Below are 12,900 nucleotides of genomic sequence, written 5' to 3' on the forward strand. Positions count from 1 at the left end.
ATTATTTTAGAATGTCCGTGTTCTAGCATTGAGTGTTGTATCTGTAGATTACAGAAGCTGGATTAATAGAGATCCTAGAGAAAGTCAGTCAACAAACAGAGAAGAAAACAACTGTAAAGGTAAGTATTTGGTGTGTATTAAAAATCTGTTCTTGAGATCGTACAAATTGAAGTTTCATAACTCTATAAACATAAGTTAATGTTTCTGTTTTGTTCCCAGTTTAACCGACGGCGGGTGATGGACTCAGATGATGAGGATGATGACTGATATGCAGGGTACTTTTGGTACTCTGGTCTGCTGACCAGGACATGACAGTGACTGACAGATCAGTTTCCCTGCCCAAAACACAATCACAGCCAAAGAATTTTGATCTGTGGTAATACAGGAACTCTGTTACTGTTATTCATCTTTAGTTTAGCAGATTCTCTTCAACACATTGCAGCAATGCTACTACATATTTAGACTTTTTTTTGAGAATACAGTGGACAATTTCAGATCTGTTGTTATTGCAGTAATTGGAACTTATCCCATATCGTAATTATGTAGACTTTTTTTGTTTTTGAGAAAACCTATATATGCAACTGTTTACGAAATAAAGGCGTTGAACAAACATTCTTTAACATTCGTTACATCAGTTTCATTGCTTGTAACCAAACAAGGTTTTTTTTTTTTTTTTTTACTTTTTTTTCTGCGCCATGCCACATAAAAATTATTTATTTGAGATTTGATGGTGCAAAAATAGTGTTTTTATTTTTTTATTGTCAAAATATGATATAATTTCGGTCTTATAACACATCTCTTTTCAAAAACATTCCAAACTCATATCAAGGGATGTGTTTTGTAGTTTTTTTCCCATACTGTCGTGGTTCACTTTACAAAGTGTTAATGATTTTAAAGGTGCACCATGCATAATTTTCCAAAAGATAAAGTACAGACATATCTGGGCTTGCAATCTTTAGCCATTGGATGAGTAGCTAAAAAGTATGCATGGTGCAGGTGAGGGCATATTGTCAGTATCTGAAGCTCAGTAAGCTCCAATATCTTCTACTACGAGTGGTGACTTTTTTTTTTTGATCCGGTTATGCTGAGTGATTTTGACACAATACCACCGACCACCCTCGTCGTCTTTTAGGACACACTCAAAGAGGGGAAACACTGTGGCAGGTGTTGATTTAAAAGCAGCCTGTGCAGGGGCATGTCTAGGGCTGTCACGATAACAAATTTTGCTGGACGATAAATTGTCCAAGAAATTATCGCGATAAACGATAATATTGTCGTTCTAAAACCAATTTCACCTAATGTAATGATAATGGCATAATAACGCAGGTACACCTTTTCAAATATCAATAAACTTGTATTTTCTTTTATGGCAGATTAAGAGAAAGAAATACCAACATGTTGACTTTGTGTGGCTTTCTATTAATGATTTTGTATATTGTTTATATGCAAGTTAGAGATGCGCATATTGACCATTTAACCGTTAACCGAAAGCAAACATTTTGACCGATGAAGGGGCTGTTCACATATCACGTCTTTCTTTTCAAGTTCATTATTTCAAATGCGATATGCACGCTCATAATGGAAGAGACGCAGTGCGACGCGCTCGTTTTTTCCAGGCCCATCCGCACTGCATCGAGTTATAAACATCTCAGCTTTTCAGAATGACGCAAGTGCACCAGGTCATGTGACAAGAACCAACTCAATCAGCTTCCTTCGGGGTGAAATTCCCCGATGTTTTTTTTTTAAATGGGTTGCACCCAAACAGAGCAGAGTTTTTTACTTCATAAATCTTGTAGCAGATTTACAGCAGATTTTCGGTGGTGGAAATCCATTACTGACATTTCCTTGTTGTAACCACTGATCTATATATATAACTGGATCGCTCATCGCATTATAAACTGCCAAGAGGCATTGAAGCCACCGGAAGTGTTCGATCTGCCATCTTACTTCCATTCAGTGCACCATTCAGTTACATTCAAACCACTGTCCTAAAATCACTCGATTTGAAGCAAATCATTCAAACGGGACTCGTTTTTATGTTACGTGTATGTAAATTAATGTTTACTTCAGATGTTATCAGCAGTGTTAACGGTCTTTTGCGGCAGGATAAGCGATACATTTAAACCGTTAAGGTGGGTGTATCTGCTGCGCACTGACGACAGAGGTAACTGATCAAACACAAAAAATTGCTTATTTCTTGATCAATATAATTATTTAGGAATTATTAAACATGAACGTATTAGTATCAGAAATTGATTTGAATATATTACAATGAATAATACAATTAAGTTGTTAATATTTCTCTATACATGAAAAGCTTAACTTACTATCTTGGAAATAATAAAAGCTTTATAAAGTTTGTCTTTAAATCCATACTGTATATAATAAGTTATTTCTCTGAATAAATTCAGATTTCAGAATGAGCAGTTTGTATAATTTGTTATATATGTTGAGGTCGTGTCTGTCTGATGTTTATCATGTTCATGATGCTCACTACTGTAATTAAAATAGCTTTTTAATAAGTAGGGGAAATTCACAACATTTTAAAAAATAACCGTTTACATGCCTAGGGTGTTTGCATTGTAATAATATACAGACATACTTCAAATTTAAAAATTCTGACTTGTTAGGTGATGTTTTCTAATTAAAATCGTACAATTTCCTATTAATTCAATGGAACGTTTACGCACACTAGGGATTACCAATATGGCGGCGCGGCGGCTTCACTTTAATGATGTCATAAGCAATCCAGTTCTATATTATAGATCAGTTTTTGTAACGGAGATCGCAGCTGATGGAGGCTTAGCAACAACAGATGCCTCAGGAGTGCAACTGCCTGAGCGCTCTGGAAAGAAGGGCGCGCACTTTTGTGTGTGTGTGTGTGAACTCACTGGTATCATGTTCTTGTTGTGTGGGTTTGTTCATAAAACATCAGTGTGTTGTGTGACTGTGACTGTTGATCAGCTTTTAATACCGCCACTAGAACACACACACTCACAGGATGCAACAACTTCTACACATCCACAACATAACACTGCCCTCTAGCGGGACCTTGATGTAACTAGCATCATAGACATCATAGAGTTTTTTTAATTACCTATATGCAGCCACATATACTACATCCCCATTTTTTAGGAAATTTAAAAGAAAATACAGAATGAAAACAATACTTACTCACCAACATATAATAAACAAGTTTTACCACTTACTAAATTTACAGTTTGAGACAACTGAAATAATAAACAGCACCTGGATATATGTTTGTTATATCTTTAACCAAAACACTCAGATAAGCATAACTTTCTTTTCTTCTTAGTGCATTTCAAAATCACTGAATCTACTTGGCCGTTTCACAAGCCTCCCACTCCTAGTACGATTTCCTTGCTCATTGTTTTCAACTACTGCAGTTTGATCTTGCACATTGTCTTTCTGCACAGTCCCTTCAGTATCATCTCCTCCAACTTCCTCGACAACACCTGTTAGGTCTTGGTCTTTGATTGTATGCAAGTGTCTCCTGTTCCTTCTGTATGTCTGACCTGAATCTGTCACAATGTTGTAGGAACGAGGCTCCGGCCTTTGTTCTGTAACAACTGCTGGCTTCCAACCCTGTGATGTTTCCACCCTGACGACCGATCCCGGCTGAATCACAGACAGAGGTTTGGCATGTTGGTTGTAATAATGTGCTTGCCTCTGCTGTTGCTGAACCAACTTTTTCTGTACATCTTTAGGATGCCTCGGTTTCAGAGTCACACTGGCTATTGGAAGAGTGCTCCGTAACACCCGGCCCATGAGCAATTCAGCTGGTGAGTATCCAAGACCCGTCACCGGAGTGTTTCTCAGTGATAGAAGTGCGAGATGTGGATCCATCTTAGCTTGTTCAGCTTTCTTTAGTGTTAGCTTGATTGTTTTTATGGACCGCTCTGCCATCCCGTTAGACTGTGGGTATCCTGGCTTGAATATTTCCAATTTATGCCCCAGTCTTTTGCAAACTGACGCACCTCTGCACTATCAAATGGCACATGATCGCTTATGATCTCCTTGGGAATGCCATGCCTAGCGAATATAGCTTTCAGTTTTCCAATTACTGTAGACGCAGCTTTGTCAGGAATCTGTTGAACTTCTGGGTATTTTGAAAAGTAATCAACAGTAAGGAGAAATGACCGACCTTTAAGCTCGAATATATCCACACCCAGCTTGTACCAGGGAAGCTCTGGCAGCTCATGGGGTTTCAATGGTTCTTTTTCGTTCTTTGGCATTAGCTGCTGGCATACTGTACATCTCTCAGCCATGCTCTGGATCTCTGTAGACATGCCTGGCCAGTACAGATATCTCCTTGCATGTTCATTGGTGCGTTGTATTCCTTGATGAGCTGCATGCAGTCTCTCCAGTATTACTGGCCTCATTCCTCTTGGGATGATTAATTTGTCATTCGTCATTATTAATCCATTACAGATTCTTATTGTGTCTTTGATTGGCCAGTAACTCCTCAGATCTCTGTCGAGCTGTTTCTTGTGAACAGGCCATCCTTGCTGATGCACTTCTCTTAGCTTTGAAGATATTTCATCTGCTTTTGTCTCTGACTTGAGTTTCTCAAGCAATTCAGTGCCCATGGCCTCAGTGGCTTCCATTGCATACACTACTCTTTCTTCACCATCCATGTTTTCATCATGCAGTTTGCCTTCAGACAGAAATGCCCTGGACAAAGCGTCAGCTATCAGCATGTCTTTTCCTGGGGTGTAAATCACTTGTACGTTGTAACGCTGCAGCTGCAGAAGCATTCTTTGCAGACGGGCTGGAGCCTGACTCAGCGGCTTGTGATCAGAATGTACAATCACAGATGCTCCAAAAACATACTGATGGAATTTACGTGCAGCAAAAACCACCGCCAACAACTCCTTCTCGATCTGCGCATACTGTAATTGCGCTCAGCATCTGTCAGCGCTCTTGACGCATATGCGACTGGTCGTTCTTGTTGTAATAAACATGCACCAAGGCGATCTTTTGAAGCTTCAGCCTGAAGCACTATTTGCTGGTTTGGGTCAAAAAACCTTAGCACAGGAGCCTCAGTAAGAGCCTTTTTTAAGCTGTCCAATGCTGCATCATGCTCAGGCATCCATAGCCACTCTGAGTCTTTTCTTAGCAGCTGTCTTAATGGGGCAGTCAGAACTGCTTCATTTCTTATGTACTGTGACAAGTATTTTGTCATGCCCAGCACTCTCTGGAGGCCCTTTTTGTCCTCTGGAGCAGGCATATTGACAATTGCTTTTACATTTTCAGTGTCCGGTTGAACACCCTCTTCACTTATGACATGACCCATGTATTTCACTTTTGTGACTTTGTACTGTATTTTGTCCGCGTTGAACTTGATGTTCAATTCTTTGGCTCTGTCCATTACTTTTTTCAGAATTTCCATGTGCTCTTTCTCATCAGCTGCTGCGATTTATCATACCATCAGCAATCACATGCACACCAGTTATGTCACCAAAGGCTTCACTGTTCTTTTGCTGGAACACCTCACTGGCGGATTTAAGGCCAAATGGAAGACGTTTGAACCTGAAGCGTCCCCAAGGTGTGTTAAAAGTGCACAGCAATGATGAAGCTTTGTCTAGCTTGATCTGCCTGTAACCATCTTTTTCATCCAAAATTGTGAATACCTTGTTACCAGCCAGTTTGCTTTGTACATCCTCAGGTGTTGGTATGGAGTAGTGCTGGCGTCTAATTGCCCTGTTTAGTTCACGAGGATCCAGACATAGTCTAAGCAAGCCATTTTTCTTTTCAGTTACAACCAGACTGTTGACCCATTTTGTTGGCTCTATAACAGGCACAATGACATCAGTCAGCAATAACTGATCCAGGGTTTCTTTTAGTCTGTCCATTATGGCCAGGAGAATCTTTCTACATCCATGAACCACTGAAGGAACCTCTGGATCAAGGTATATGTGATGCTCACCTGGGAATTCTCCTAGCCCTTGGAACACCTCTGGATCTTGTTTCACCAGCTCATCTTTTGTAGAAGGCACGGTTGCACTCACAGGCTCTATACGCTTAACCAGATTCACATGTTCACAGGCGGCTCTGCCAAGTATTGGTGGTGTTGACTGCTCCGTAACAAAAAACAACAACCTTGATTCATTTTGCCCCTTTTGGAACTTCAGGAATACATAACCAACCGGTCTGATCCTTGCGCCGCCATATGCCACTAACATGGTCTCTGTGGGCTTCAGCGTGACGTTACCTGGTAGCTTTCTGATTTGTTCAAGCAACAGGACATTTGCATCAGCACCGGTGTCTAGTTTGAATTCAATAGGGATCCCTCTGAAAGTCATGGTTGTGTGCCACGATTCTTCATTTTTACTGATTGCATTTATCTGTGTGCATTGCAGGGTCCCCATAAACAGATTATCAACGGCTTGGAGTGTCTGCACAGACTTCATCTTGCACATTTTTGCATAATGGTTGGCTTTGCCACATGCTCTGCATTTAACCCCATATGCTGGACACGATCTTGGTGGGTGTGTCTGTCCACATCTGGTACATGATATTGCTGTGACACTGACTTTCTCTTTTTTGTTGTGTAACGGTGCGGCTTTGAAAGTCTTATTTTTGTGTTTTACTCCTTTGATCATGTCAAATGCATGCACTTTCTTTTTTCGCTGATGCCATTGTTTATTCTTTCCTTGGCAATCTCCAATGCTCTGCATATGTCTATGGCATTTTGTAGAGTCAGATTTGGTTCTCTCAGGAGTTTTTCTGTCACACTAAAGACAATTTTGTCTCTTATCATATCTTCCTCTGATGGTCCAAATTCACAATTTTTGCTTTTTTGTCTGAGTTCTGTAACAAACTTGTCAATCTGCATCTGCTCTTGCATGATGCATGTCCAGAACTGATGTCTCTCAAACACCACATTCTTTTTAGGTGTGCAGTAGTTTCGGAAAGCTTCCAAAATTGTATCTACAGTCACTTCTTCTGGTGCTTCTTTTGCTATGTCAAAAGTGTTATAAATCTCTAGTGCCTCCTCACCTAATGAGTGTAGTAGAACTGTTACTTGGACTGTCGCACTCTTTTTAGAGAGCTCAGCTGCCGCCATGTACAACACGTACCTCTGTTCCCATTTGCGCAAATTTTCGCTCACGTTGCCAGTCTATGTCATCGCTGAGGGTGGATTGAAGTGCTCCATTTTGTCTGATGTGTGCCACTTCAGCCTGAAGTCTTGTCTCAATTTTATATATTTTCCTTCTTGGCGATTTCTTGACTATAACGTTGACAACAGCCCACACTTCTGACACCATATCATGTTCTTGTTGTGTGGGTTTGTTCATAAAACATCAGAGGAGAGCACTGTGACTGTTGATCAGCTTTTAATAACGCCACTAGAACACACACTCACAGCATGCAACAACTTCTACACATCCACAACATAACACTGCCCTCTAGCGGGACCTTAATGTAACTAGCATCAATACTCACAGACTTGAGTTCTTTTAATTACCTAAGTGCAGCCACATATACTACAACTGGGTGTGTTGATGCACGCAACTACACACCTACAGAAGACATATTTAGCTGAGCAAGCCAAATGAAGCAAGCGAACAATAGGCCCATTTCGGGAGAAAGGGCAACGAAGTTACTTGCAAAATATGCTATTAAGTGCTATTATCATTATCACGTGTTTTTAAACCTTGCCAATTTAAACATTCAGAATAGTTTAAAGCATTCAAACACAAGAAGGCTCAACTGAGTAGGCTACTCGCGCACTTTGTTTGGTTATGTCTTAAAGCTGCGGTAGGGAACTTTTGATGCTCTAGCGGTTAATGAACAGAACTGCTTGCGTCTTGCGCAAGAACATCGTAGCCGGAACTACTTCTCTCGGTTTATGTCTATGAAGAATCACAACGGTACTGGGTTACTCCGCCGCGGTACCCCCAAAGCAATCTAAAATAGTCTGAATATAAACACTTATTATAGGTGCACCCTAGTGATTCAGGACAAGCTAAAAACACAGTTTGGAAAATGGATTCATGGTGTACTCGCTTATTATATAAATTTTTCTACATTTTGAACACAAACAAAGTTACGGACCGGACCTCTGATTGGTTGTTTCTTACCGGGAGCGGATGACTTTCTGCAAATGGCAATAGGACCACTGGGAGGAGCCAGAGGAGCTTGATTTTTTTCACAGATTATCTGTCTCATATTCTACTGTCAGGACATAATGACAGGTTTAACAAATATGTAAAAAATATATATTTACAAAAGCTACCTACTGCGATTTAAGTGAAAGTACTAGCTCTGCTGTCAGTGTCTTTAATGTTAATCCAAGAAAATGAAAGACAGAAAATGAAAGACTTGTAATTTTATTACCAATTTCTAAACTATAGCAAATGAACTGTGATAATTTAAGACAGGTTGAAGGAGTCTGAATACATTTTGGTTTGACTGTATATTTTATTTTACATTGAAGACTATGCAGTGCTATTTTGCTTTTGATTATTTGGTTTCTGTAAATGGAAACCTACAAATTGAAAAAAAAAATTAACATTGTGTAAATTGCATAAATAGAACGAAGATACAAATTAAACAATTTTAAACTGGTCCCACTGGTACAACCTGCACTGGGGCCCCACAGACCCCAGCTATGGCCCTGGTTTCAGTAACTGCAGTTAGTGTTGAAACAGCCACGTCAGGGAGATATTGTGTATCTAGGCCAAAGCACTTTATTTGGCCTTCCGAAAGTAGATGCATTTAGGAATCTTTTAAGATTACTTGCAACAGAACAGCAACGCATTTTATTTATGACATTTTCATGAATTTAGGAGAGGAGGTCATCCTGACTTTGCTACGACAATCTGGTGTTTCTGAATCAGCTACTGTAAGTATGCTTTGGTATTAGTTTGAGTATTCGTTATTGAATGTCCAAATGTGGAGTTTTGTGGTGTGTGTGTGAAGTGGTCACACAGTGGAGTCAGCTGGCTTAACCGTCCGTGTCTTGTGTACTGCAAACACATACGAGCTTCATTACGGTGTCTGTCACACCACTCTTGCCCTTTCAGGCTTGAACTGATGGTAAAACTAAGGATATTATTAACTGTCTTTAAATTTATTTTGAAAGATGAAGCTCACGATTATGGAAAGGGGTGTTACTTTTCCGACGGGCGTTCACAATGCACTGGGTCAGTTGGCCAATCAGTGCAGACTGGGCTTGTGGGAAGGAGGGACTTTGTAGAAAATCATGCGTTTAAGAGAGGCGGGGCATAAAGGACCTACAATGTATAGTATTTGAAAAACAATGTTTTTTGAACATTAAAGCATATCAACATATTATGTTATACCAAATACACAAAATAATGATCTTTAAAAAAAGCATATGACCCCTTTAAAGGCCCCCCTTCCCTGAAATTTTTACTTTTTGTTAGACATTTTCCCAACCTGTTAACTATGCACAAATCCGCCGCAAACTCTATGGGTGCCGCCATCTTCCTTCCGCCCTTACTGTGTGCCTGCAAAGTGTGAAGGTGTGACACTTGCCGGTGCCCTATAATGACGGATCCTGCTCATTAAAGAAAATGTCTAAAGAAAGGCAACATTGGGTAGAGAATGTCAGGCAGTGGCCAAAACTTACTGACAAAGGTAATTTATTGATAAGGTTTAATGTAATTATGTAAGGTAATGTAATGTAAGATAATGTAATTAAGAAGTGTAATAATTGATGACCACAATAAAAACCGAACGCTGTCAATACTAGCTGTTGCTAATATGTTCACAAGCTTCACAAGTTTCAAATAACTATTAGTCCATCCTTAAAAATATTCTTGTTTGCCAATAACCTGACCGTAGCAAAATCGTGAAGCAAAGAGGATACGGAGACCGACAGACTAGACAGAGCAGGTTACTTATAATAGAAAAAAAATCTCAGCTCTCAGATTGTCAATTTTATTACGAAATTCAAACGATAAATACTCCTCCACTCGACCAGGAACTCTTGTAATTCGTATAGCCGTAAACATGGGCAGTCAATGTGCAACAAAGGTTCGTGAATTTCACAACCGGTTTTATTCCAGACCTGTAGTTTTGTGCTGTTGTTAAAACAGCCAACCACACAACATGCTCTTCCAGGCATCACTGGACAGCATACGTACTAAAAAAAACTAAATAAAAATAACTTTTCGTACCGCTAACATCTGCTACAGTGTTACGTGTTTCGCCGGATTTGTGTATATCATAAAATATAATGATTCTTAAATATAAGTGTAATCTGTTATAAGGTAAAATGTGCCAAATAAGGTTTTAGCTTCCTATCTCTTTAATTTTTTTTACAGCCAATTAAAACAACTGATCTGCATTGTAGCTTCAACACTTGTTGACATGTAAAAATAATTTTTACAAATAAAATATATAAAAATAAGAGCTTTTTTTTTTTTTTTTAAGGCGGGCAGGGCAGAGTGTTACACAAAGCTTTTAATTTAAGAATTTTAAAAGTTTTTTTTTTTTGTGAAAGGTCATTTTACATAGAAATGGCTGGTTAAGGTAAAATGGGCCACAATTGTCTGCTCTCACACACACACAGACATTGAGAGTGAAAATAGCACAGAGACCTGAACAATTTACCTCTGTGCACGCATATGGACATTGGGAATTATATTGTTTACGGTGTAAGTCACCTTGCATTCACGCTGTTTATGACTTTAATCTAACCAGGATATTTACATCTTGCGATCACCCATTTAACTACCCTAGCCAAACCAGAACTGGTTTGTCCACTTTGCAGCCCCCAACACAAAAACCTGATACAGTATATGTCATCAGGTTAAAATCAAATCATAACTAAACATACACAGCTTTAGCCTACATCAAAACATGTTGGCAACGTTCGTATACATTGAACATTTAGTTACAATCTAGTGTTTATGAAACAGTCGCAGTTAATTACTTTGTCATTTTGGTCAAGAAGTGCATTCTAAATGCAATGTAATTACAATACACTAAAACGCATGTGAAGAAACTTACTTTGGCCAGTACAATGCTGTTTTCATCACCTGCTGTAGATGGACCCAGCCACAGCAGAAAGCCTCGTAACTTTCCAAAGACTTGTGGCTTTTAAACTCCTGCATTGTGTAGTAACTTAAACCAAAAACAATATAATTCCCAATGTCCATATGTGTGCATGGAGGTAAATGGTCCAGGTCTCTGTGCTGCTGCAGGGAGCTCTTATGGGTCGATATTTTGGATGCTTGAGAGCTTCTCCAAATACCACTGTTTTGCGCTTGGTGTAACCTAAAAAAAAACTGTATTCCATTGTTCCTGTTTTCCATGTGTATCGTGAGAGGTACTGGAGCAGTTTTTAACGCAGCAGTAACTTCCAGGCATGGTAAAACTGCAGAATTGCGAGAACCTCCTCTACTACCGAGTTAACAACACATGTAAACAATCCTGTTTCGCCGCCGGTATCCTGCCAACATGGCGGAGACTGTGATATCGAGGGAGGAGCTTTGTGCTATGACGACAACTCCTCATTCTCATATTGATATATGTATATACTGTTCTGCTAGTAGTAGTTCACCTGTGTCAGTCAATGCAGTCTTGAGCCGGAAAGAGAATTGATTAGTTCATCGTTCGGGTCTATACTTTCATTTATTTATTAAGCACTTTTACACAACTTGTCATTGAACAAAGTGCTGTACAAACACATAAACAATCATAAAAACATACAACATTAACACCACATATAAATAACAATGAAATAAACCCCACAGTTTGATAACCTATAAATGCAACTACTATACACCATTAAATGCTAGAGCTAGGAGGTATTCTTTATTTAAGCTTATGTTTAAAAACAGTAAATGTACGTTCCAATCTGATAGAAAGGGGTAGATCATTCCAGAGTTTAGGAGCTATTGCTACAAAAGCTCGATCTCCACTTCTCTGCTCTGATCTTGGAGTCATTAAAACCAGCTGGTCAGCTGACCTCAAGGACCATTTTGGTTTGTATTGCTTAATCAGGTTTGCCAGGTATGACGGAGCCATACCATGCAGTGATTTATGAACAAAAAAAATATATATTTTAAAATTTATTCTGTAGACATATTGGTAGCCAATGTAAAGAGCTCATTACTGGAGTAATGTGTTTTCGCTTACGAGTACCCGTCAAAAGTCTCGCGACGGCGTTTTGAACTAGTTGTATGCGTTTAATCAGTGTCTTATTTATGCCGAATTATAGCACATTGAAGTAATCTAGTCTTGTAAATATGAATGCATGAATGAGTTTTTCGAGATCACGAGTGGACAGAAATGGTTTCACTTTCTGACTTAACAACAGTAAATTTGTCTCTCAAACCTTAGATCACTGCTGAAAAGAACACCTAAATTTTGGACTAAGGGCTTACAAAAAGGGGCTAAATCACCCAGATGATCAAGATTATTTGGAACCACACAACCAAAAACAAATTTGCATAAAAAAATTTGCATATCATCTGCATAAAAGTGAAAGGGGATTCCATGCTTGCTAAAAATTGACCCGAGGGGTAGCAAATACAAGGAAAACAAGATTGGACCAAGAATGGACCCCTGTGGAACCCCACTCAGCAGAGAAGCAGGTTGTGAACGATCTCGATCAATATCTACTAAAAAGGTTCTATTTAAAAGAAAAGACTTGAACCATGCAAGCGCTGTACCTTGAATTCCTACTACATTTTCTAGACGTGAGATTAAAATGGTCAATGGTATCAAACGCAGCACTAAGGTCTAGTAAAACAAAATCTGCTGAAGACCCTGAGTCGACTCTTCCTCACATCTGGACTGACAGACTTCCAGTGAACCATCCCTACACAAGAGAAAAACAAAGGTTGAGAGATTCAAAAAAGAAGTAACCAATAAGTAGAATAAAATATCCAATAAAAA

The 12,900-nt window shown here is 39.2% G+C and overlaps 1 protein-coding gene and 1 pseudogene across 2 annotated transcripts in view; one reads left to right on the forward strand and one right to left on the reverse strand.

The window, feature by feature from the left end:
• The window catches only part of pdcd5 (programmed cell death 5), a 35,541-nt gene extending 34,921 nt beyond the window's left edge, over positions 1 to 620 (forward strand). For both annotated transcript variants that reach the window (XM_052531251.1, XM_052531252.1), the window contains exons 5-6: positions 48 to 119; positions 220 to 620. In XM_052531251.1, the coding sequence (XP_052387211.1) occupies positions 48 to 119; positions 220 to 267 (120 nt within the window). In that variant the 3' untranslated portion in view covers positions 268 to 620. The remainder of the gene's footprint in view (positions 1 to 47; positions 120 to 219) is intronic.
• LOC127934052 (uncharacterized) overlaps positions 1 to 12,580 on the reverse strand; it is a 61,305-nt pseudogene extending 48,725 nt beyond the window's left edge.
• Between the last annotated feature and the right edge of the window lie 320 nt (positions 12,581 to 12,900).

Source organism: Carassius gibelio, chromosome A18, assembly GCF_023724105.1.
Source record: "Carassius gibelio isolate Cgi1373 ecotype wild population from Czech Republic chromosome A18, carGib1.2-hapl.c, whole genome shotgun sequence".
Taxonomy (NCBI): Eukaryota; Metazoa; Chordata; class Actinopteri; order Cypriniformes; family Cyprinidae; genus Carassius; species Carassius gibelio.